The following is a 26,314-nucleotide window of genomic DNA, read 5'->3' as shown; positions in this document are numbered from 1 at the left end:
ACTCAACTCTGTTTTTTTGGGGGGGGGGAAGGATTGTAACAAAATAAAAATAATTTTGAATCCTGAAACAATTTGGTCAGTATTTTATTATAAAATGCTCCTGTGTAAAATGGGAACTTCTCTTTTTAAAAAAAGAAATATAAACATTTTCTGAGGGATTTTTCTTAATTTAGAGAGCTCAATATGATACCTGAAACATAGAAGATGTTTAGCATTTCGTGTGTTACATAGTCCTTGTCAAGCTGTGTGTGTTTCGTCAAAGTATGTTAGTGTATACTCATGGGTTTAGATTTATCATCTACAAAGTTTGAATTGGTTATTCGTGAGGCTTGATAATAATGCTTCTTATTCACACAAGGATTCGAAGAAATAGTCAGGTTGATGTGGACCAAGATAACTTATATATAAACCAAGTTTCCTTTTTTTTTTGCGGTATGCAGGCCTCTCTCACTGTTGTGTCCTCTCCCGTTTCGGAGCACAGGCTCCGGATGCGCAGGCTCAGCAGCCATGGCTCACGGGCCCAGCCGCTCCACGGCATGTGAGATCTTCCCGGACCGGGGCACGAACCGTGTCCCCTGCTTCGGCAGGCAGACTCTCAACCACTGCGCCACCGGGGAAGCCCCAAGTTTCCATTTTTTTCCCGTAGTATTCCAGTATTCCATTTAGAAAATAATTCTTACTGCTTCATTATTTTGAGAAGAGGAAGAAGGGGTTTTTAAAGGGCTACTACAGTGAGTTAAAGTCTCATGAAGAAGGGACGTTCATATTCTTTCACGTTGAATTTTCGTTCTTTAATGGCTCATGCAATAAGATAAACCACTAACTTGGCAGCCTTTATTTTTGCCGACTCAGTAAATTCCCATGACTGTATTTCCATCAGTAATGAATAATTTCCTACTAGATTTGGTGATAAAAATACTTTGTTAATTTATTTTGTTTTGCTGATTTCTGAATTCCATTCATGGTGTTGTGGAAAGAACACAGAAACAAAAGACCTAGGCAAGTCACAGGAACTCGTCTGCAGTCTCTTTCGGTTTTGAATAGATTGTGATTCAGTAGTACTCTAAGGGTTATAATACGGACAGTTAAACAGTTGTTTTCAGAAGTATTTCAAAAATAGTGTCTTAAAATTAATAATACATAACCATTTCAGAGTTATAGTTTAAGCTTTGTGAAGCTGTTTACTTTCTGACTTCTGAGTTATACAAAAGTGCTTGGTGAATATTTTCAAAGCTGTTTGTGAAGATTTTTACAAAAATCTGCTTTTAACATTTTAAAATCCTTGACCTCATGGGCATTTTTGTAGACTTTAAATGCAAGATAAAAATGCAAAACAATTTATTACGATTGTATTTTTCTCCATATACAAACCCTACTTATGACATAATGCCTTGTGATGTAAGGTTAGTAGATAGTCAATAAATTTTTATTGTTTAAAAAAAAAGAAAATAAATGCAAAACAAATCTTTAACACAGAAACTTGTAAGATATGCAGATTTTTTTTTTAGTTGTGCCGTCACACAGAAATGACTTACCAGGCTTGTTTCTAGTATCTTTTCCATATTTTTCTTTGGTTTATTTAATGAGAATTTCTAAGCCATAGTAAAAGTCTCTCTTTTTACCTAAATGTTGCATTCCCTCTCCCCTCCTTCCTTCCCTCAGTCTGTCTGTTCATCTCTCTCTTTCTCTGTTTCTCCTTTAATAAAATGGGGGAAATGAAAAAAAACCTGTGGTTTGTTTTTTAAAATAAATAATTGTGTATTTTAATCTGGTAACTATAATGGTTTACTTTTAATAATTTATTTTTAAAAAGTATCTGTAAAAGCTTTGTAGCCTAGTCTTTGCAATATAACTTTCGAAAATGAAAGGGATAATTAGGCTATCTAATACCCTAATATTCAAATATAAGATTTTAAAAATTCAGATTCTTCTAATGATATATCAAAAATATTTTATAATAAATACAAGAATTTTTAAATGAATAACAACATGCTTTTATCATAGTTTAGTTTAATTGTGAAAAGCTAGGGAGGCCAGTTTCTATAGTCTTAACATTGGTAACTGAATTTAAAAGCTTTGTCCTATAAGACTCTCATAGAATCGAGAACTAAAAAGCGGTCTTAGGAATAATCTCATCCAGCCACCTTATATACAGATGAGAAAACTGTTTCAGAGCACATAAGAGTAACCAAGGGCTTTTAGTTGTTAATGCCAGAGCCCAGCTTAGAACCTAGATCTCCAGACTATTCACAAATGTTAAGTTTTTGAGGTTGTTCTATCAAGGCTTCATTCAGCGACTTACAGCTTGGATATACTTCTGTTTATTAAAATATATCTAGATTACCATGTGAAACTGTTACTTATCTAAAAAGATAAAATTCAAATGAAATTCTGAAACCTTTTTGAAGGGAATTGTTGTCCTTGAGTGAAGATGTCCTTTGTTCGTATAGATAGGAAGGAATGTATTTGCCACAAAATGATAATTCCATGGTAAAGCAAAACCTCACATTAAAAAAATCAGCGCATCAAGTTGAGAAATTATTTCAGCTTCTTCCAGTTCTTTCTTTTAGAGAAACACTGCTGAGAAGCAAGAAAACGCTTACGCTTTTATTTTCATTGTGTCTACAGAATGTAAATCATTGACAAAATGTAGTATTAAAGTGCTTCCTTACTGAGGTACTAAGCAAGTGAAGCTCCAGCCAAAACATTAGCCTTGCTTATTAGTACCTCAGTGAAACAAAACAAAATATCTCACCTGGTCCTATTTCCACGAGTACAGACGCTCTAGGAGGTAGCACAAAATCAGGTCAAGAGTGGGCACATTGGAGTCAGGCAGTGCATCCAGCTCCGCCCCTCACGTGCTGTCTGAGCTCGAACAAGTCTGTTTACTTCTCTGAGCCTCGGCTTCCTCTTGGAGGCAGGAGAGCTGATAAGACTTACCTTGTCTGGCTGCTTAAAGGAAGATGCGAAATGTGGTACCTGGACGTCAGGCAATGGGATATGACTGAGTCATTCAACTGGTATTATTGTGTCCTTTAAAATTTAACATTAAATATTGCAGTGGTAGATATGTGTCATTATACCTTTGTGAAAACCTACAGAATGTACAACACCAAGAATGAACCCTAATGTAAACCATGGACTTTGGGTGACACTGATGTGTAATGTAGGTTCATGAATTGTGGTAGATATACCAGTGTGTATACCAGTGGTAGATATACCACTGGAGTAGGGTGGCCATCATAAGGGAGGTTGTGTGTGTGTGGTGTGGGGGAGGGTTGTGCAGTGGGAATCTGGGGACTCTGTACTCTTGGCTTAATTTTGCTGTGAACCTAAGGCTGCTTTAAAAATAAAGCTTATTAATTTAAAAAATAACATGAATAAATGTTAGTTGGGTCACCTGTCCATCACACATTGGGTAGAGAGCCCAGCATCCCTCCAGATATCTGGCAAGTTTTGGAGAATTCTCTTAGACTTGGGCTCTTCTAGCTTTAACTTCAGGTTCTGCTGCGTTGCCAACCTCAGCTCTGCCTTCTCCAGCTACCTGCTCTGTTCCTTATTAAAAGGCACTGGCCTGTATACGTGCAGTGTGAGCAGGAGAATGTATTAAAAGTTTGGGAGTATGAGTGGGAGAGGGAAAAAAAGCACAGCCAATCAAAAGTGTTAGTGCTCCCATTCTAAAAGTCTCTGGGTTGTACCTGCCATTGGGACAGTTCATTGGTCCCTTCACATAAAGCTTTATTCTCTTGCCATGATTTACTGACCCTTGCACCTACCACTCTCTTCTCCCTCTCTCTCTCTTTTTTTCAGTCTACCTAGAGAAACTGAAAAAACTTACTTTCTTAATGCAGATCCATTTTCTTTCCTTGGTTCTGTTAAGAATTATTATTTTTTTAAGGGTAAAATCACGACTGTATAAATAAATTTTAAAAGTAACACATTGAAAAGAAAAAGTGCTTCCTTAAATCCAGAAATGTTTCAGTGTAGTTTTTATTGTCCCACTAAATATAATTTGCTATAAACTAGACCTGCAATTCATATGATAACGGTGATATATTTTTATTCCGTTAACTAAAAAAGGAAAAAAAAATCACTCTTACGTGTATGTTTATTCACTGTAACTATATCAACACCATACCAACATCAAAAGAAATCAGACAAGTGTCTATTACCTGGTTAATTCCTAAAAGGGTCCTCTTAGTCCCGTTTATTCCCATTCAGGTCCAGGTAGTTGAAATGTTCTTGACATATTAACATGAATCTGGAGACATGTCAGAATTATGATTGCTTTTTAAATTTTTTTTTATTTTTTAGGTTAAAGTATAATTGTCTTACAGTATTATTTTTAGGTGTACAACATATTGATTCGATATTTATAGATTGTACTCCATGTAAAGTTATTATAAAATACTCCTATATTTTCTGTTCTGTACATTACATCCTTGTGACTTATTTCTCTTATACCTAGTAGTTTGTACCTCTTAATCCCCATCCCCTGTTTGACCCATCCCCTCCCCCGCTCCCTGCTGGTAACCACTGGTTTGTTCTCTGTATCTGTGAATCTGTTTCTGTTTTATTTGTTCATTTGCTTTGTTAGATCCCACATATAAGTGAAAACATACAGTATTTGTCTTTCTTTGTTTGACTGTTTTCACTAAGCATAATACCCTTCGGGTCTATCCATATTGTTGCAAATGGCAAAATTTTATTCTTTTTAATGGCTGAGTGGTATTCCATTGTATATATGTACCACATCTTGTTTATCTGTTCATCTGTTGATGTACACTTGGGTTGCTTCCATATCTTGGCTATTGTAAATACAGTTCCATGAACATTGGGGTGCATGTATCTTTTTGAATTACCGTTTTTGTTTCCTTCAGATATATACCCAGGGGTGGAATTGCTAGATCATATGGTAGTTCTATTTTTAAATTTTTTGAGGAACCTCTATACTGTTTTCCATAGTGTCTGCACCAATTTACATTCCCACCAACCGTGCATGAGGGTTCCCTTTTCTCCACATCCTTGCCAACACTTACTTCTTGTCTTTCTGAGGATCGACATTTTGACAGGTGTGAGGTGATGTCCATTGTGGTTTTGATTTGCATTTCTCCAGTGATTAGTGATGTTGAGCATCTTTTCATGTGCCTGTTGGCCATCTGCATGTTTTCTTTGGGAAGATGCCTATTCAGGTCTTCTGCCCAGTTTTTATTCAGGTTGTTTGTTTGATATTGAGTTGTACGAATATATTTTGGATATTAATCCCTTAGTAGACATATTATTTGCAAATGTCTTTTCCTATTCAGTAGATTATCTTTTCGTTTTGATGATGGTTTCCTTTGCTGTGCAAGAGCTTCTCAGTTTGATGTAGTCCATTTGTTTATTTTTGCTTTTGTTTCCCTTGCCTGAGAAGACAGATCCAAAAAAATATTGCTAAGACCAATGTGAAAGAGTGCACTTCCTATGTTTTCGTACATTTAGGTCTTTAATCCATTTTGAGTTTTTGTTTATGGTGTGAGAAAATGTTGTAATTTCATTCATTTGCACGTAGCTGTCCAGTTTTCCCAATACCATTTATTGAAGAGGCTGTCTTTCCCCCATCTTATAGTCTTGCCTCCTTTATCATAAATAACCGTGGGTATATTTCTGCCTCTCTATTCTGTTCCATTGATATGTGTGTCTGTTTTTATGCCAGTACCATGCTATTTTGATTACTGTAGCTTTGTAGTATAGTTTCAAGTCAGGGAGCATGATTCCTCCATCTCTGGTCTTCTTTCTCAAGATTGTTTTGGCTGTTCGGGGTCTTTTGTGGTTCCATACAAATTTTAGGATTGTTCTAGTTCTGTGAAAAATGTCATGGATAATTTGATAGGAATGGCATTAAAGCTGTAGATTGCTGTGGGTAGTACAGACATTTTAACAATATGAATTCTTTCTGAACATATCCATGAACACGGGATATCTTTCCATTTCTTTGTATCATGTTCAGTTTCCTTCATGAATGCTTTATAGTTTTCAGAGTATTGGTCTTTCACCTCCTTGGTTAAGTTTCTTCCTAGGTATTTTATTCTTTCGGATGTGGTTTTTTTTTTTTTTTTTTTTTTTTTTTTTGGCGGTACGCGGGCCTCCCACCGCTGTGGCCTCTCCCGCTGCGGAGCACAGGTTCCGGACGTGCAGGCTCAGCAGCCATGGCTCACGGGCCCAGCCGCTCCACGGCATGTGGGATCCTCCCAGACCAGGGCACGAACCCGTGTCCCCTGCATCAGCAGGCAGACTCTCAACCACTGCGCCACCAGGGAAGCCCTCTCGGATGTGGTTTTTAAATGGGACTATTTTCTTTCTTTCTCTTATAGTTCATTATTAGTGTTTAGCAACACAACAGATTTCTGTATGATTCCTTTTTAGCAAATCTATAACCCTGTTTGGTACCTAACAGGTTTTAAGCATGGAGTATGTTCTTAGGCTAAGAGCCAGTGTGTAACAATTTGCAGCTCATCTAAGTGTACCTATGTATATATGTAAAATTCCCAATACAGTACTCTGCTGCTGTCAGCCTTTATTATTTGTCCATTTGTATAATTTAATCCTTTATTATTAGTGTGCTTGGGTGAGGATATTGCCTTTAAAAATGGCTTATTCTGTGTCTGCAACAATTTTCCTTACATGAGTAAGTAATAGCTACTTTACCTCCTGTCTCTGTCATTCCACTTTCAAAAGATAAAATTAGCTTGTGGTGTGTAATTTTAGGGTAGGTTCTTTCACTTTTTATTCCTTACCTCTTTCATTATCTTATATGGCTGTATAATGTAAACGCTGGATATTGTTTTAATTAAAAAATGAGGCTTATGACAGGAAAGTCAGACTTTTGTTAACCTCTGTTCAGTGTATTTATATAAGAAAGATCTTATGACAGAATTTCAAAGACTGTTGCGTTATTGCATTTGGAAAATGCTTGTGAGGAAAATGTATAGGCACTTAATGACAACTCTAGATGAAAGTTTTCCTTTAAAAATATCCTTGTTGATTCGGCATGAGTTGTGAAACTGAACATGTTCAGAAACTAAATTCTCTTTTCTTAAGGCTTAGACTTTTTCCTGAGAGTGATGATAATGTATTTCATTTATTTGTGATTTTAAATGTAAGAACGTTACCTATAATGCAGAATGTTTCTAAGTGGAGGTGGGTTGAAAAGAGACATCTCTTTCCAGAATTCATTCCACAGATAATTATTGAGTGCATATTTTGTGGGTAGGTACTGTTGTGTGTGTTGTGGACATTGTAGTGTAAAAAGTACATATTCTTATATTTGTAAGTTACATGGCTCACTGATCTTCCTGAGATAAGGGTTTGTCCATGCTTGGGGATGTGTAGGTGATGCTTCATGGTAAGGAAATGCCATTTAATTTTTGTATATGAACCAACATAATGAACACTGGATTTTCAGCTGCCTTTGATGTGTATATCTGGAACAGAGCTGTACTTTTCAATCATAAATAAGAAGATAGATCATAGTTTTTGATTCATGACTCTCCATAGTGGCCCAGACATTACCTGTTATTACGAGACCTGCTTTGTTTTACGTGGACAAACTTTGAGGATAACATAGGTAAGATTTATGATCCTCTGTAAACACCTTCAAAATGGATTTGGGAAATTGGGAGTAGGTTGAAAGTGTCTTGTCCTAATTGTGTGTGTGTGTGTGTGTGTGTGTGTGTGTGTGTGCATGCCCTTTTATTTTTTTTGAGACCAGAGGTATTCTAATTTCAACTATTTCGCAGCAGGATGAGCCAGTGCCCCCAGTCATGTAAGAAACAACTAAGGTTCTTAGAATGTGACTATCATACACAGATGACCTAGTAAGATGCAGGATGCTCTAAAGGAAAGAGTGGTATCAGACTCCTGTGAGTCAGGAAACCAAGGGTCTGGTCTGTTTTACAACGAATTGGGTGTGTGACCTTGAAAATGGTCTAACCCTAACTCTGGGTAGTATTGCCATCTTAACAATATTAAGTCTTCCTGTCCACATCTTTCAATTTATTTAGGTCTTTAATTTCTTTCAACATTTTAAAATAATTTTCAAAGTACAAGTTTTGCACTTTTGTAAAATTCATTCCTGAGTATTTTATTCTTTTTGATGCTATTGTATACAAGTATCTTTTAAACTTTTTTTTGTTTTTTCATGTGTATACCTAATACCTCTCCCCATCCCTATTCTCTACCCCTTGTACCTCTTCATCCTATTTTAATTCCAGTATTCCACTGATACCATGAACATTCAGAAAACATTTATTCAACTTCTGTCAGCAGTCATCTGGCATGTTTATTTTGTGTCAGGTACTGTATGACAGGTATTAGAAAAGTAGAGTTGATTGAATATTATGTGTTTTCAATGAGGAGATACAGACTTGGTATCTAAGATGTAACACTTATGTAACAGAAGTGTTATAGAAGGAGGAGGGATCAGGGAGACTTTTTAGAGAAGGTAACATTTAAGCTTGACTTTGAAATATTGGTAAGGATTTAACAAACTTGGAAAGTCTTTCTATTTAGTCGAAATAAGGTAAATGAAATCAGGAAGGCATAAAAAGTACCTGGTGGTTCTTAAGAGGTGAGTGGGCTTGTGTGGTTAGTGTCAGATGGGTGAGGGAAATGACTGAGGATGACCTAGGAGTGTAAAAGAGTCTGATGGTGACAGGTTTTAATAAGATGCTAAGGATGTCATGGGGACTGGAGACCACTGAGCAGTGGGGGAGATGTTTTTTTTGAATCAGGAATGATGATTAGATCTGTAGTTTGGAGAACTGACTCCAGTGTTTGCTGAGGGGGGATTGCAGCGAAGGGATAACAGGGGCAGAGTGACCAGTTAGGAGCTGGCTGGCTTCAGTATCCAGGGAGAGAAGCAGTGGACCTTGGACTCTGCCAGGGGATTCTGTTTGATTCAGGGGGTGTGATGGGGAGGGAGGGGAGTTCAAGATAATTTTGGGTTGCCTCATTTGGCTTATTAGGTGAATGGTAACCTCCTGTGGTTCTTCGCTTTTTGCTGCTGTTGTTTTGCTGTTTTAATTGTTAAAGGAGTTTACATAGGCATGATTGAACTCAGTCTCCAGCCCCCTCCCCTTTCTCAGAGGAAGCCAAGCTGATGGCACCTGGCTCAGAACCCCAGCCCTCTAATCACAGGGTTGCTGTCTGTGGTTTGGCAGTCCTGGTACTGGGCTGCCATGAGCACTACGTACGAGCGGTACTGAGGGTTCATGAAGAGCCAAGACACTCCTTGGATTTTGAGTCTCTCTCTCCCAGAAACCAGGGACAAAGGTCTGTCACCTCTGTATTATCCATATCCAGCACAGCCCAGACTTGTTTAGCTCACTCTGCCAGCACCCACTTCCATGTTTCCAGATTCTGTGGCTAATCTGCCAGTATCTGGATAGTCACTTCTGGATAAAATTTAAAACTCCCTCCCCCTCTTCCCAGATACACATCTGCCTATTTGCAGCCTTATTACCACTTCTGTTAAACCAACGGTCAGTTCTTACATTAACAGGACAATATAAATCTCTTTTCTTTTGCCTCTTTTGAAAGTTTCAAGAGCTGTTATTCTTGGATTGATTCCTTTTCATGGCATCCTGTTCTTTTAGGCATAAAAGTTTTCTCCTTCTGCAGATATTTATTTGGGGGTCAAAGTTTACAGTACTTTTGAAGTGTGTGTGTGTGTGTGTGTGTGTGTGTGTGTGTGTGTGTGTGTGTTTCCTGTTATCCACTGTGTTAATTTGCTGGGGCTGCCATAACAAAGTACCATAGGCTGAAACAACAGACATGTGTTTTCTCATGATCTGGGGGCTAGAAGTCCAAGATCAAGGTGTTGGCAGGGCTGGTTTCTCCCGAGGCCTCCCTACTTGGCTTGGAGATGCCACCTTCTCCCTGTGTCCTCACGTGGTTGTCCCTCTGTGTGTGTGTGTGTCCTCATCTCCTCTTCGTATAAGGACACTGGTCCTGTGGGATCAGCGCCCATCCTAGTGACCTCATTTTACCTTAACCACCTCTTTAAAGTCGCGATCTCTAAATACAGTCACATTCTGAGGTCCTGGATTAGTACTTCAATGTAATTTGCAGGGAAGCACTGTAGCCTGTAGCCTTATCTCTGTTTCCTCTGGATCTTTTTTTAATTTTTTTTAAATTTATTTGTTTTTTTATTTTTGGCTGTGTTGGGTCTTCGTTGCTGTGTGCAGGGCTTTCTCTAGTTGTGAGCGGGGGCTACTCTTCGTTGTGGTGCATGGGCTCCTCATTGTCGTGGCTTCTCTTGTTGCAGAGCACAGGCTCTAGGCGCGCGGGCTTCAGTAGTTGTGGCGTGTGGGCTCAGTAGCTGTGGCTCGCGGGCTCTAGAGCTCAGGCTCAGTAGTTGTGGCGCGCGGGCTTAGTTGCTCCACGGCATGTGGGATCTTCCCGGGCCAGGGCTTGAACCCGTGTCCCTTGCATTGGCAGGCAGATTCTTAACCACTGCGCCACCAGGGAAGCCCTGGATCTTTTTTTTTAATCTGACTATCATCTCTCGCTCACGTATTTTCCTTGACCACCTTACAGTCTTTGTCCTTGTGCCTTTTAGGATGAGGCTGTGACAGCTGCTTGTTTAGTCTAGGCATGGGCAGAGTTGGTCTGTATATGCTTTTCCTTGGGTGATGTGGCTGCAGGTAGTCCTTTCTGGGAGGACCCTTCCATGTTAGAGTCTTCGGCTCTGTCTTTCCAGGGCTCCTTAGTTTCTCCAGAGTGATTCTTGTTACCCGGACAGAGCGGAGTTGGGTGAGAGGGTTGGCGCCCTCCTCTCTGTGCCTGGTGTCTGTCCCTCAGTCCTGGTCCCTTCTGTTTGGTTTCGTGAGAGATTGAACTGATCTGGCTAACGGTGGGGTGAAGGCAGGGGCCACTGTCTAACTTCGCTCTGTGAAAAGACAGACAACCAGCAGCTGTTTTTCTCTGAACCCACCCTTCCCTTGTCTTCTGGAGCATCTGAAGCCTCGAGCACTTGAGGAGTTCTGTGGGTTTATTAGTGAGGTTTTCTCATTTCCTGGTTGCCTGCTGTGCACTAGGTGCTCTGCCCTGCTGGGATTATGTACCTGATCTTTGTTGTAGCCTTATGGAAGGTTCTGTTACTGGCCGCAGTGTCCGTATATGAAAACAGAGGTTTGGAGCGGAATTAGAGCGCCAGGACTAGAGCTCAGGGCATCTGAACTCAGAAGCTGCACTTCTGCCGGCTCCGCACTGGGACAGTTAGCAAGTCTCTGCTTCTGTCTCAGTGTCGAAGATGTCAGTGTATTGATTTGAGCACATTTAAAAGAGTTGCTACACTAAGTCTAACACAAAAATAAAATGAAATTCAGTATACCTATGAGAATGGAGATGTTCTTTAATTTTATGAATCTGATTAGTTCAGAATGTGCTCCTTCAGGAGCTTCCAGCATATACTTTGGGTGCAGCAGGTGGTGGCATGGAGCTCAGGGGGACCTTAGGTTCTGTCTGTCCTTGCATCAGAAGTTTATGTTCTTGATGTCTCCCTCCCAGTACTAGCTAGTGTCCTTAGTCACCTTCATGTGCAGGAATTGTTGGCAGACAGGCTAACTGACAGCTAAAAAACCTGGCGCTGTATGTTTGCAGAATACTGCTGTGTTTTGGTACTGAATGTCTAGTTCTGGTGTTTCTAGTTGCTGCTCATCTCAGTTGGCACTAACCCTTTTTTCCTTTCTCTTCTACAGATTACTTCTGTAGCTTGACCTCTACTTTCCTCAACAAGCAGAATGTCTCGAACACGACAACCCCCGCTTGTGACAGGCATCTCTCCAAATGAAGGAATCCCATGGACAAAGGTCACGATTAGGGGAGAAAACCTGGGGACTGGGCCAGCTGACCTCATAGGTAAGGGCAGGGACGATGCTGTGTGTTCATGGTGAATGCATTTTTATGTTGGGCAACTGAGGCAAGATATACTATTTTGAAATAGTGAAGGTGATAGAAAAACACCCCTGAGGTCTGTACAGGATGATCTGAATAGAAATGAAAGAATTATTTGGTTTTCTGATTTTTCTGTTAAAATCATTATTTTGTCAGATCTTGCCTGTATTGTCTTTCGCCTGGTCATTGAGAAAGCCCCCCACAGCCGAGGTTTGCCTCCTTTCCTCGGGGTCGGCCTCTCCTGCCAAGACTGCCAAAACAGCCGCCCAGCTCTTCTGGCCTCCCCTCATACAGCTGTCTGTTCTTCTCAGGTGCCGGGTGAGCTAGGCCTCTTCTGCTCCTTATTGCTCTCGGAACCAAATCTAAACTCCCTCCACCCAGAGGAGCCTGTGCGCTCTGCCGGGCCGCACCGTGGGACCTGTGGGCATTTGTCTGCACCCGATGCCCATTGGGGCGGGAGCACTGAGCCTCCAAACTTAACAGCCACAGGCTCTCTGCAAACTCATGCCCGCCCACGGTTTGCATTAGGCTCCCCTAATGTTTACATATTTAGAGCAAGCTACGTTTTAGTTTTTAGGATCAGTTTATGCTGTTTATCTTTATAAGCCCAAGGACACGAGCAATAGAACACTGCATCCACTTGGCACTGCGCGAGTTTTTTTGATTTTGGTTTGCAGTGTGCCCCCTTCTTCTGGGGGAGACCCTTTCCTGCTGGTTATTTCATTATTCTGGTCTGTCAGTGGTTCTCACCTGGCTTGTCTTCATCTTCTCTAGAACTTAAAAAAATGCTCTTGCCTTAGCTGCTAAGTCTCAGTCTCTAAAGATGGAGCCTTATCATTGCTTTTTTTAAAACACAGATGAGTGTAAAGCACTGCCAGGATAGAGAGCAAACCATAAATATCAGTGTGTGGTCAGTTTGGGTTATTTTCATGTGAACTCTGCATGAGGGTGTGCAGATACATTCAGAATAAGAGAGCGGGGAGGCAACTCAATATGTGCTGCTGAATGAGTGTTCTGATTTCCCACATGTTAATTTATTTGGATTCAGACATTCATTTGACTCATTTCTTAATTCATGAAGGACCCCTTGGTAAATACTAGAGATTATGAGTTAGAGCTTGTTTTTCTTGCATTATAGCTGCTGGTTGACACATTGTTTTTTGGCCATCCAGAAATCCCTTGGAAAAGAGAAGGTTGATTAGAGCTGGGCACCATGTTTAATTACTGAGTCTTGCCCTCCCCAGCTCGTTCTTTTCACTAGTGTTACTTAACTGTGTCTCATTTTATACTGTTTTCTCTAGCCACAGTTTTTGATTCTTCAGTAAATAAAACTTAAGTTTATTATCCTTATGAAGGTAGTCTGTCTTATCCTATGTCTTGGTTCTTGACAAAGCTCATTCCAGGTTGTTCTTTATCCAAAGTGGAAAAATCCCTAGAATTCATGGAAATAGACCATCTAGATGGAGGTTCAGTTTAACTGGCAGTCACTGAGCCCTCACACGTGACTGCTGCCCGTCTGTGTGGATGCTGATCTCTCTTTAGCTTCAGGCAGCGCGATTCCTGTTTGACTGAGTGCGCACGACTTTTATAAACCTGCTAGTTCAGCTTTCAGCCTGCCCATGTATTGCCAAGAAACCACTTTTTAAAAAAGCAAACTTAACCTACTAAATAATTTAAGCATTTTTATAACTCCGGTGACATCTACACTAGCCAAGTAAAATACTACAAAAACACTTTATTTGGAATTCTACAAGTTACTTAAAAAAAAAAAAAAAGATGTTATATTTCATGAAGCAGATTTCTTGGCAAAACATGTTTAAGAAATAGATCGTATGATCTTATTTAATTTTCATGCATTTAAAATGATCTGTTTAAATCTGTGTTTTAAATTATATGGTGATTATTAACTTTTTTAGTTAAAATGCAGAACAGATATTAAGTCTGAGGAACCTCGATAGCAGCTACAACGAGATGAATAAACTGTTATTCCGGGTGCTTTTTCCCAAAGTTCCATCATCATGGATATCATACATGTTTGCTCATCTGAACATGTTTTTAAGACTTTATGTCTGTATATCTGAAATCTCCCATTTCTCAGTTTTAATCGTAAGATAGCTCCCCAGCAGGGGACTTATATTAGGAACTTTAATACATTAAGTCCTGACATTGGGTTGCGTTATTTCCTTTCTAAAGTTAGTATTTAAATCACAAAAATGTTTTTGATATTGTAAAATTTAAAAATACCAAGTTATGTATTGACCTGGAGTGATATTGAAATATATACCATCTATAACTAAACAGTTCATAAATTAAAACATTTCCCATTTATATAAAAAAATACATAGACTGATTTATGTGTACATAAAAATTATTAGAGCACTGTATGTATTGAAGTGTTTCACAGGCTTACCTTGGAGATGGAGAGGAGTTTCAGGGGGTGCTTTCAACCTCTTAAAAGGCTTAAATTTTTCATAATAAAAGTTGAGTATCAAGAAAACTAACAAACACTCCCATTTTGAAAAATAATTTTGAATTATGAATGCATTTAAAAATGTGTAAATGTCATTACACATTTAAAAAGCCAATGGAAAACTTAGTCCTAAAGGAACTTTGAAGTGCTGTCATTAGAAAAACTGAATTCCTTACATGAATAAATAGTAATGTCTTAGGGAAATCTCTGAAATTAATTATTTCAATAAACATCTTTAAAGTGGAGTTGTTTTTATTCATTTATGGTTAGTATAACATTCTTACTAAATAGTGCTTTAAGTTGTAACAAAAGATGACTTGAATCCCTCCCTACATTTTTTCAACCGAATTTGGCATAAGTTGAGGTGTTCCTGGTATCTGATTGAAAAAAACAAAACAAAAAGCTTGCATTTGCTAAACTTGACTGCCGAGCAGTATCAAAAGTTAAATGGTGAGAAAAGAAAGTGCGAGTGTCTGGGTGTTTGCTGAATACACTTCGGTCTGTTTTCTCCATGAATGTTTATTACATGGGTCTCTGTTTAGCAGAAATGCACGTGGTGGGATGGTGGTCCTCTGCCTGGGGCCACGTCTTCCCTGTCTGCATTGCAGTCTACGTGGGTCTGGGCAGAGATGCCAGGCGTGGGCTGAGATTTTGGGAGCAGAGTGTAGTACAGCGACAGGACCATGAGGGAAACATTTAGGCAGCGTGGACTGCCGTTGCAGGAGTGATGCACAGACATGAAAAATGCACTAGTAATCCAGTAATGCCTGAGAACATTTACTGATTTAACAGACTTCAGGCTGTGCTTAACATAAACTACAAACTTTAGTTCATTCTGTAGTATCATGTATAATTGAACACTAGGAAAAGTATGTGTGGGTTATTTTCAGGAAGATGATAAATATTTTTTTTAGGGAATGATGTACACATTTATTAATACGCTTTAGAGCTTTATAGCACGAACTTGGACTTCTAAAAATAACAATAATTTCCTTTCTAATACCTATGAAAGCAATCTAAGATTCTCATAGTTAAGTAATCTGGAGTGCCTAGACATTATTATGGTTATTATTTTCTAATTCCAATGATGTTTGAAGACACTTAAATATAATCTAAAAGAAGTATTAAATATTAGAGAAAAAATAGGCAAATTCAGTAGAGACAGTCGTTTATTTGCAAATGATATTGGGTATATTCAAGAATAGAAATAACTAACTGATGAACCAGGAAATGCTATTTCTAGTTCCGTTTTTCAGTTCAGGAAAAAGGCCTGGCGATACTGACAGAAGAATTGTCTTTTCATGAAATAGCTGTTCTTTGGACTTTGTTATGTGCATGCATGTTTTTACTTTCAGGTCTGACAATTTGTGGGCATAACTGCCTTCTGACAGCAGAGTGGATGTCTGCGAGTAAAATTGTATGTCGCGTGGGACAGGCCAAGAACGACAAAGGAGACATTATTGTCACAACCAAGTCAGGTGGCAAAGGAACCTCCACAGTCTCCTTCAAGCTGCTCAGACCTGAGAAAATAGGTATCATCTCCCATGACTTTACTCTAAAGAAGAAAATAAAAGTGGGTTTTGTTTTTAAAACTGACAACTGGTAAATTAGTATAAAATTTACTTACTCTCATATGTCATTAACTTAGATTCAGTTTATGTTTATTTTTTCAGGAATGGGATATTGGTTAAAATCTGCATTACTTTTGAAAAGGCAGTTAGCTGAGCTGACGGTAAACCCTAAGGATGCTAACTAATCATTAGAACTGCTGTTCTGTCCTGTATAAAAGCTGTTCATGTAACACGTCCGAAATGCCGATTTTAGTTTCTTGATCTTGAATACAATAATTGCATTTCCTGCTGTGATACAGATAAGATTTGAGGTGAAATACATACCTGGTTTGGCCAAATTAGCCAGTAATGCCTAAATAATGTTCCGTGTTCCTTCACTTTCTGCGTCCTTTGAGGCCCCGACAAGATGTTGCCCACCTAGATGTGCCTCTGGCCTCCAAACTAGAAATCACACTCTTCTTGTGCCCTAGAGCCCCTCCTGTGTTCCCTTTGTGCCCTTAACCCGTGCTTCCTCACCTTGGGGTACAGAGCTTGGTCTGAGAAGCTGGGACTCTGATCACACGAGCAGCCAGCTGTGGGTGGAGTGGAGTCACAGAATCACCTACCTCAGAGGATTGAATGAGTTAGAACATTGGAGAAAGTGCTTAGCATAGGTCCTCACACAAACTAAGGGCTCCATAAATTAGTGTTTTTAATTATTCGTCTCCTAGCTCTTTATGTATATGGCATCTCCTCTGCTAAAGTAAGAATACTGTTAGATTCATCTTTGTGGTCCTGTAATGACTTGCACATCGTCAGTACTTAATAAATATTTGTGTAATGTAGGACTATCACAGGCATAATTAAACCCAGGCCTTCTCTCATATAGAAAAGCAAAGAGTTTTGCAAATTTTGTTTTCTGTCTTAGAGCATAAAGCCTTTCTTCAGCATTATATCCTTAAATTCCTTGATTCTTTTTAATAAAAATTTGAGGAACTTAAGGGAAAACCAAAAATGGAATTTACATTTATGTACGTGTGTGTATGTAAACGTATGTACATATATATACATACAATATTTTTGTTTTTGTTTACTCACTTTTATTTAATGTCTTTGAAAACCGAACTGTGAAATTAAAGCAGGAACTTGTTTCCAGTTTTCTGGAGGAACTTAAAAACATTTTGACAGAATCTAGCATCATCTTGTATCATGTTTGTACAGCAGGTGAAGAAAACTTATTTGAAAGTATTGATTTTATGCTAAAACGCTCTGCCCAGGACTTAGCACAGCACAGGCTCAGGAAAGGCCTATAGACCTGAACCTGGGAGTGTCTGGGCCTGAGCTTACCCTCTGACAGAGCTTCCTTGTGTCATCCTGGTAGACCTGTGGGTGCCCATAGAGTTAGAAGGCTCACGAGGAGCCCTCTGGTCTCCCGGCCCTGCGCTCTACTCTGCTCCCTCGCACACTGCCCATCCTCTGTTTCAGCCCAGTCCGAGCCACAGGAAAGAGGGTACTGTTTTCAGAGATTATATTTTGTTTTTCCTGAATATCCTAGTCATTTCCATCACACAAGCCGTGCATTCCGTGGAAGGTGTTTGATTTCTTTATATTGATACAAGGATTGTTGGGTGTTCTGTTGATGTACCAAATTAATTGTACTGCTTATTATTTGTAAAATACATTTGTTTTAGAGAACTTTTTCTCAGAGGCTTAACTTGTCTTCTGTATTGAATAATGTACAGTGCAATCAAGAGGTGTTATTTTTGCCTTTCTATAGATTTTTAGTGGTTTTAATTAAGCTACCAGCCATTACAAAAAAAAAAAAATCTGGAGCTTTTGTGCCTTCAAATCTTTAAAAAATTACTGTAGCATGCATTCTGTATTAGGTGTTTCAACAGTAAAGCAGTATGGTAAGACTTAGTGCCTGGGGAGTGTGTATCTTATTAAGGCTGTGCTCCTCATTTGGTAGGTATTTTGGATCAGTCTGCTGTGTGGGTTGATGAGATGAATTACTATGACATGCGCACTGACAGGAATAAAGGGATTCCTCCCTTGTCCCTGCGTCCTGCTAATCCACTCGGCATCGAGATTGAAAAGTGAGTACCGCCTTGCCTCCGTTGTCTTTATTTCTAGCTGCTGAAAAGTTCTGTGCACTCAGTGAAGAGAGTCGGGCTCCAGGAACATCCAGGGAAGCACAGTTGAAGACACTCTGTTGTTGGGAGTCGGGCATCATCTCTAGGAGCTTGGTCAGCTTTGCTAGAGCGAACCTTCCAACTGGTTAGAACTGTTGGCGAAAGCTACTTACCTCTTCAGTTTTTGAGTTTACATTTTGTGAAGAGGAAAAGTATCTTGAAATTCTGAATAACTAATACTTTTAATGATATGAGAATTAACGGGTCGTCTGGAGTTGGTAAGTTTAAATATTTAGATGGTACTTGAGATTAAAACAGAATTTTCCATGTGCTTGATTTTTCAGGATATATTTGGCAGTAAGTAGAACCAAGGTAGTCTTGTCATTTTGTTTACAACCGCTACCTGTAATTCATACTTAATTCAGACTTACTTTACCAGAATTGTGGCAGGTAAATCTTACAAGATGTCTTGGACCAAATCTAGAATTCCCTGTTCTCATTCCCTAGTACAGTGTTTTTGTAGATTTTATAATCAGTGCCTTTATCCTTGCAGCTTCCTTAGTCAGTTCACCTAACACGTTAGTTGTTTCTGACTTGTCTCTCGGCCTTAGTGACTCTGCTGGTGAAGTTACTACTGAGCGTTTCTCCATAAGCATTTCTGCAGGCGACAGATTAGTTCTGCTAATGCTTTAGCCATAGTTTATTTTAGGTTTTTCTAGGAATGGAGAAAGTTGTCCACTGATCTTTATATATTTAACCTTCAAGCCTATACTTGAAGACCATTAGTAAATCAAAAGTAAGCTTCTTTTTCACCTGCTGGGGTTTGCCCTGGCTGAGAGGGAGGGAGCACGTGTTTGTCATGGGAAGTTGTCTTGTGTTGAAAAAGGCCTGGGGTTTGGCAGCTTTTAGTGAGCGAGGACTGTCCTGGGTCACAGCTGGGAAGCTCTTTGGCCAGCGTGGGTCATTCTGGAGCTGTTTTAAGGGTTTCAGTACCCGATAAATTAAGAGTTTAAGGATCAAGAAGGTCCAGGAAAGAAAAGTAATTGCTGGGTCTTTATTTGAGCATAGTTTCCTGCATGAATGGACTTTGTGGTTGAGAGTAAACCTCTCAGTGGCCTGCTTCAGTGGCCTGGATTCGGCTTCTTTCCAAGGCCCACCACAAAGGAAGTGTGGAGCAGAAGCGTTCTTTGGATTGTTCTTTTGTAAGGAAGATACAGTTTTGCACCCTTGTACCAGGATTATAGGAATATGGTGTGACTTTTGTCTGAGCCTTAGATGGAACTATCAAAGTTAGGATTAAATTGGTTATTTACTATCATAAAATGGATTTCCTTAATTTTTAGTTTAGCATGTAACTCACCCCTCGTTTGATCTCTTTACCTTTTCATGTCCTCTTACTTTTTGATTGTCTTGATTGTTCCTGTTACTGCCGCTGCTCACACAGCGGTTCAGCTTGAACTCTCTCTTACAGCTCTTTTTCTTAATACATTTCGGGATAATCCCGAGGTAACGTTGGTAACCAGCCAGAAGCACTAAAAGTGCCTGGCTCTTTAGAAGTTGTTTTTCTTCTTCTCTGAGGCAGTCTAGTTGGGTCTGAGCCCCTCTCTCAGTGTAACTCTTGGCCCTCCCGTTACTTGCAGGGTGACTTGGAGTCTGCTCAGCTTCCTCAAGGTGCAGACGGGGCGGCCTGGGTCACGCGGCGTGTGCGTTTCAGCGGTGGGGACGCTTACTCGCAGTGGGCGCTGGTTGGATGTTCGTCGTCGTCACCGTGATCCCCTGCTCTTCTTACATGTGCGCTACTCAGTGCTGTGCCCCCAGGGAAAGAATCTTATGACTTAAGATTTCAGGGTGATGAATTGTATTCAGATCTTAAAATAGTATTATGTACATTCAAGAAGTGCTTAAATGGTGATAAAATTTACAGTAATATTTCTTTGAAGTTGTTACTTGAAAGTTTCAGAAATAATCTGCTTAGCCATGGAATAACTAAAGGATAGTTTTTGAAAAGGTAAAAGCTTGACTCGCATACAAATACAAAATGCGCACGTGTCCAGGCTTTTATTTAATTCATGAATTAATGGGAAAACCAGTGAAATGTTAAAACCAGTTCAGGGGGAATTCCAGAGGACAGACATAATGGGCAGTGAGGAATGCTGAAAGGTGCAACACCGGCCACTTCTCCTCAGTAACCAGTTGCATCTTCACCTGACACGTATTTCTGTGCCAGGCATCCCTGGTCACCATCAACCCTCCACTTCTGCTTCTGTAACAGAGCTGCAGAGCAGAGACAAGGCATGGATGGGGGAAGATCAGGGGACCCTGGGCAGACCCCTCCAGACAGTGAAAGGATGGCCAGGAATCTTTTTGCCCATTTAAAGTCTTTCGCAAGTTTTCTGGTCAAAAGGAAGAGTGGATAGACGGCTTCCTTGGTGGCGCAATGGTTAAGAATCCGCCTGCCAATGCAGGAGACACGGGTTCGAGCCCTGGTCCGGGAAGATCCCCCATGCCACAGAGCAGCTAAGCCCGTGCGCCACGACTACTGAGCCTGCGTGCTAGAGCCCGTGAGCCACAACAAGAGAAGCCACCGCGATGAGAAGCACGCGCACCGCAATGAACAGTAGCCCCCACTCGCCGCAACTAGAGAAAAGCCTGTGCGCAGCAATGAAGACCCAGTGCAGCCAAAAATAAAATAAATAAATTTAAAAAACAACAACAGCGTTCACTTAAAAAAAAAAAAAAGAGTGCATAGAGATACTAGGAAGCAAGAAAATGGAAGGTGAAGGTAGGAAAAGGTATAGAAACCAAGAAGAAGAGTATATAGTTTGGCCAGAAAAATGCTTTTCCAGGTTCCTTTTCACCTTTTAAAGATACTGTCAGGAAAACTGCATTTGTTTTATTGAAGTCTGACTTCAGATAGAGAAGCCTTATTTTAGAAAAAGAGAGTAGGAAAGGAAAAGCAGATGTTAAAATATTGGTGTGGGTTTTATTTCCCTGACTCTCTTAATATCTTTTAGATAAAAGCTTTGGTCCCTGTAGAGAATGGTGTTAACATTGAGGTTAGAATCCCTGAGAGCATTTCCTTTTACTATGTCTTTTATTTCTGTTTCTTAATGTCATTTGGGGTTTCTTTTATAATTAAAAGACGGGAGAGGACCTATTTTAAATTTTTAAAAAAATGTCATCAGAGAAGGAATAACAGGATTTAATTACTTGCTTGTTGAAATATACTAATTGAGAAGGTTTGAAGAATTATGACTGCTTGTTATAAAGTACCATGGTCCTGATGAATTACCAGACTAAAGTAGTGAGGTCGCCTTTGGAAGAGGAATCAGCTCCTGGTAATTACAATGCTGAGTGTTCATGGCAATTCTCAGCCCACAGTCAAATGCACAAGGTGGAGCCAGGAGGAGCCTTGCAGTGTTGTGGCCACTTCATGTGACCATGAGTAGCAAGCACGAGTAGCCGAATACAGTGTTGTTCTTTGGTGTGAGGCAGAGTTTAATAAATGTTTTATTGGTGTGCTCGGTGTGCGCGCTGCCATCTTTCAGCGCACAGGCTTAACACCTGGCGTTTATGGGCCTCCTTCGGCTGCTGAAGTTCTGCATATCCCTAGAGTTTTAACTGATGTTCTGCACACATGGTGCCTTGATACTTATAAAAATGTTACTAATTGCTCAGAAAAAAATAACTTCACTTTGAACTGAGACTAGAATTTGCTTGTAAAAAGTCTGTATTTCTGATTTACTATACTGTCACAAATACGCATTCTTTGCACTGCTTAAAATTATGATGGAGACAAACTTAACTGAAAAAGAAGGTAAAAACAGGTTCATATTAATAAGTAAAAGCCTTCACTCTGTTTTATTTCTTAAAAGTACTCTTTGCCTACTAGGAGAATATCTATAAGTAATGTTTTTGGAGACAGTACATACATGGGAGTTAGGGCCTTAAAATGGAGCTTTGCCCCTCCTGTTTTTATGGGATCTGCAACCTTTTTGTGAAATTACTACCTGGGAAGAGCTGTCTAGAGTAGTCAGTTGATGCACCACTAGTATCTTTATTTCCACAGAGGCTTCATGAACAATGCAGGTCTGACTTGCTCCTCATCAGTTTACTTTCCAGTACAAAGAAAAGGTGGCCAGTTTTCCTGCTCCATTTAGAAGACAAGGAAAGGTGACAAAATAATTCTTAGTATGAGTGTGGAAGGGAAAAAAGCCTTGGGTAAATTTTCAGAAATGTTATGAAAACAGATTTGTGGGCTGTGATGTAGTGCCTAGGTCCATAAACTGGACCAAAAAAGGAAAAAAAACACACAACGTAAAACAAGCTCATAATATTTAAGGTGCAGAGTAACACTGGTGCTGGAGTGAAAGCTATGAGAATTGAGTGTGACACACACTTGGAAGAGCCCCCTTTCCTCCTATCTTTCTACCTGCAGGTCAGGAGAGCGTGTTCCCCTTGGTGTGAGCACAGTGATGCAGCCGTACCCAGGCTCCTCTGCGCGGGTAGTTAGACTTTCTCTCAGAAGGGTTTTTGTTGTTTTGCTGGCTCGCGGGTCATCACTGCCAGTCGTTCTCGTACTTGAAAGTGAATGCTGCTGTGTTGAGAGCATTCCTGTTTTGCATCTGACCAGTGGGTCAGTCAGGTCCGTGTACCTGGGGCTTCATGGCTAATCCTTTTTGGAAGGTGTAATCTGAGCTCACACTGCCATCTAATGGGGAGCTTGCGCTGTAGGGGCATGAAGCTTGTCAGCTACTGAAACTGTTGGTTCCTTAATGAAAACACTTCCCATGTTTACATGGTAGACTCTGTGTTGCTTTCGTCCTCCAGTTAGTGGGTTTAGTTTGAATCACTCAGAATATACCTTGCTGTTACTGACTTGCTAAGCCATCACTTCACTTGGAGGGTCAGAGCCTAAGATCCAGTTATTGTGGACAGAGGTTTAAGTTTTAACTCTCCAGACTTCGTGCTCCATTGACACAGTGTTTCTGCCCTTCCTCATGCTGTTACCAAGACCATTAGCAATTTTCTGCATTCTGAATCACTGTCTCCCTCAGTTTCTGTCTTGCTGGATTTGTAGTTGTGGGGTTTTTTTCATGCCTGAGATTCTCTGGTTCTTTACTTGGCAATAGAAGTGTGGGGTCCTGCTCTTGACTGTTTACTTGCAACCTCTCCGGGGCTGTTTCCTGACTGTAGAATGGGAATACATAACTCATGTTGTTACGAGAATCAAACAAAATGGTTCTTACGAAGAGTCTGTTAAATATAGAGAACCAAGTGGAGAGAATAAGAGTAACAGCAAGTAACATTTTTGAGCATTTATCACATGTCAGAAACTGCTAAGCCTTCCACACTGCATTAGCTACTTTAATCCTCAAAATATTCCTAAGAGGAAGATACTATGATCCCATTATCCTCATGAATAAATGGAACCTTAGAGAGGTTAAATATCTGCCTCAAGGTTATTCCAACAACGCTAGCCAACTTGTAACTACTGCCGTGGGCCGTCTCTGCTTTTGTGGGTACACTCCCACAGAGCATCATTGCTTCCCGTGTTGTCGTTCGTTGTCTCTTTTTTCTGGATCTTCTGTTTCACATTCATTTTGAGGTGTTTGCAAAGAAGATCTTATTTTGGGATAGACTCTTGACTCAGGATGCCTTCAGCTGTGAGTAGCAGAAACAAAAATTCATTCTGGTTTAAGCAAAAAAGATATTTATTTTCTCATAATATACAAAGTCCAGAGATGGTGGACTCCACGATTGGCTGAGTCTGTGGCTCAGAAGTGTCACTGAGATGTAAGGAGCCTGGGTTTGCTGTTCTGCTGCTCTTTGAGTGGCACTGATCTCCTTCATAACTGTAGAGTGGCGTTAGAGGTTTCTAGTGTCGCGACGACAGTAATACACAGGAAATAACAGTGTTCAAATAAAGATCCAGTATTGCAGAAACTGTAATAATACACAGGAGATAACGAAGCTCGGTAAAGTCTGAGGGCAGAAAGACACCGTCTTTTCTTAGTTCTCCTTAGAAGTGTGGAGGCCTTTCCCAGAAATGCTCCAGCAGCTCTTTCCTCAGACATTGTGGTCAAAATCCAATCACTCGATCAATGGCAAGGGGAGCACGATAAGCACAACTGCTGAGGATTATTGGTGTTCGTACTCAGTGAGGCGTGGACACCCCACTCTCTCTGCAGGTGGTTCTGTCCGCGAAAGGGGAGGGGACGTCGGGTCTTGGGCTGACGGCGGGCCACTTGTGTGGTTTGGATCGAACTGTCTGACTCCGTGACAGAGTGTTGTCATCTTTAGTGTAACTTGTCTTATTCTTGTACGGCTGATTCCTAATCACTCTTTTTCTAATTTAAATGTATAGTAAGATTGGTAAGAGTTGAATGTCTTCAGGAAGAAATCACTCTAAAATAAACTCATTCTTAGGGGTGATTATGAGGGTTTGAGAACTAGGACTTAGTGTTCTGACCAAGAGAGATCCAGTACCTTTCAAAGTCTTGACCCGTTCAGGTGCGTGAAGGAGCTGTGTGTACAAGAAGTGCAGTGGGTGGGGTGGATTAATGCTTCAGATCTCAGTGGACAGCTCTCACGTGGCCCTTCCAAATGTCGCCACTCACACTAATGCCAGCACTCAGGGTCAGCCCCTGCCCCCTGGCTGCGCTTGAAGGGACGCACAGGGGTGCAGAGCCCATGGAGTCCTGCGGAGGACGGTGTGGGGAGGGGCTCCCGGGGCAGCAGAGTCCTCTCGTAGAGCCCACACTAGACTTCAGGCCTTTATCCTGTGATGAAGCAGACCCTGTACATGTGTAAAAACAACAACATAGGGCATTACAGGTGAGGTGTTACTAAGGGTTAGGGATCAGATCAGTTTTAAGTGTGGGAAGTTCTAGATGGTTGGGATTTGTTATCTTTCAATACCACCAGTTTAAGCATCCTAACAGTATAGGATATAACCTTTTGTTTTTTAACTTTTTTTTATAGCTTTATTGAGAAATAATTGACAAATTTGTAAGATGTTTAAAGTGTACGTCTTAGTGATTTGATTTACGTGTACATTGTAAAAGGAGTCCCACCATCTAGGTAACTAACACATTCATCACCTCACATATTTACTTTCTTGGTGGGAACATATAAGTTCTATTCTCTCTATGGTGTTATCACCTGTAGTCACATATTACACATTAGATCCTCAGACCATATTCATCTCGTGAGTGAAAGTTTCTACCTCTCCCTATTCCCCCATCTCCAGGCAACCGCTCTCCTACTCTATTTCTATAGTTTGACTTTTTAAAAAATATTTCACATATTTTGCACATCTGATAAGGGGCTTATATTTGCACATCTGACAAGTGGTTAATATCCAAAATATATAAAGAAGCCTACAACTCAATAGCAAAAAAAAAAAAAAAAAAAAAGCCAATCTGATTAAAAAATGGGCAGAGGATCCGGACGTTTTTCCGAAGAAGACACACGAATGCCAACACGCACATGAAGAGGTGCTGAGCATCACTAACCATCAGGGAAATGCAAAGCAAAGCCACAGTGAGATCCCCTCGCACCTGGCAGAATGGCTCACAACAAATAACAAGTGTTGGAAGAGGTGTGGAGGAAAGGGAACCCTCCTGCGCTATTGGTGGGAACGTAAATTGGTGCAGCCACTGTGCAGAACAGCAGGGAGGGCCTCAAAAAGTTAAATATAGAGCTACCATATGACCCAGCAGTCCCGCTTCTGGGTATTTATCCAAAGAAAATGAAAACAGGATCTCAAAGTTATCTGCACCCCGTGTTCACTTGCAGCATTAATTACAGTTGCCAAGATATGGGAACAACCTTTATTCACAATAGCCAAGATATGGAAACAACCTAAGTGTGCATCCACGGACAGGGGGTTAAAGGAGTTGTACGTGTGGGTGCCCAGGCTCGCATTGTTACTTAGGAACACAGGAACGTTACTCAGCCGTGAGAAGGAGGACAGTCCTGTCATCTGCAACAACGTGGGTGGACCTTGATCTCAGTATGCCAGACAGGAAGACAAAGTTTTTTTCTTTTTTTAAAACTAAACCCATTGAGTAGTACTTGCTGTCAGACCTGTGGGAACTGCGTGGCCTTAGCCATCTCACTGTGGCATACAGCTTCTGTATTTTTTAGTTTCGTGTCTGCGTTTGGTGCCTCTTTGCTTTATTTGCTGTCATTGTCTCAGAGCCTTTTTTGTCCTGTCATAC

The 26,314-nt window shown here is 40.4% G+C and overlaps 1 protein-coding gene across 2 annotated transcripts in view; it reads left to right on the top strand.

Annotated features, from left to right (window-relative positions):
* EXOC2 (exocyst complex component 2) overlaps positions 1–26,314 on the top strand; it is a 156,313-nt gene that overhangs the window by 19,519 nt on the left and 110,480 nt on the right. For both annotated transcript variants that reach the window (XM_082664804.1, XM_082664805.1), the window contains exons 2-4: positions 11,742–11,901; positions 15,763–15,939; positions 17,927–18,053. In XM_082664804.1, the coding sequence (XP_082520930.1) occupies positions 11,784–11,901; positions 15,763–15,939; positions 17,927–18,053 (422 nt within the window). In that variant the 5' untranslated portion in view covers positions 11,742–11,783. The remainder of the gene's footprint in view (positions 1–11,741; positions 11,902–15,762; positions 15,940–17,926; positions 18,054–26,314) is intronic.

The sequence above is a fragment of the Grampus griseus genome (assembly GCF_964374135.1).
Source record: "Grampus griseus genome assembly, chromosome: 10".
NCBI lineage: Eukaryota > Metazoa > Chordata > Mammalia > Artiodactyla > Delphinidae > Grampus > Grampus griseus.
Note: the sequence above shows the minus strand (reverse complement) of the source record. Positions and strands in the feature narration are given on the sequence as shown.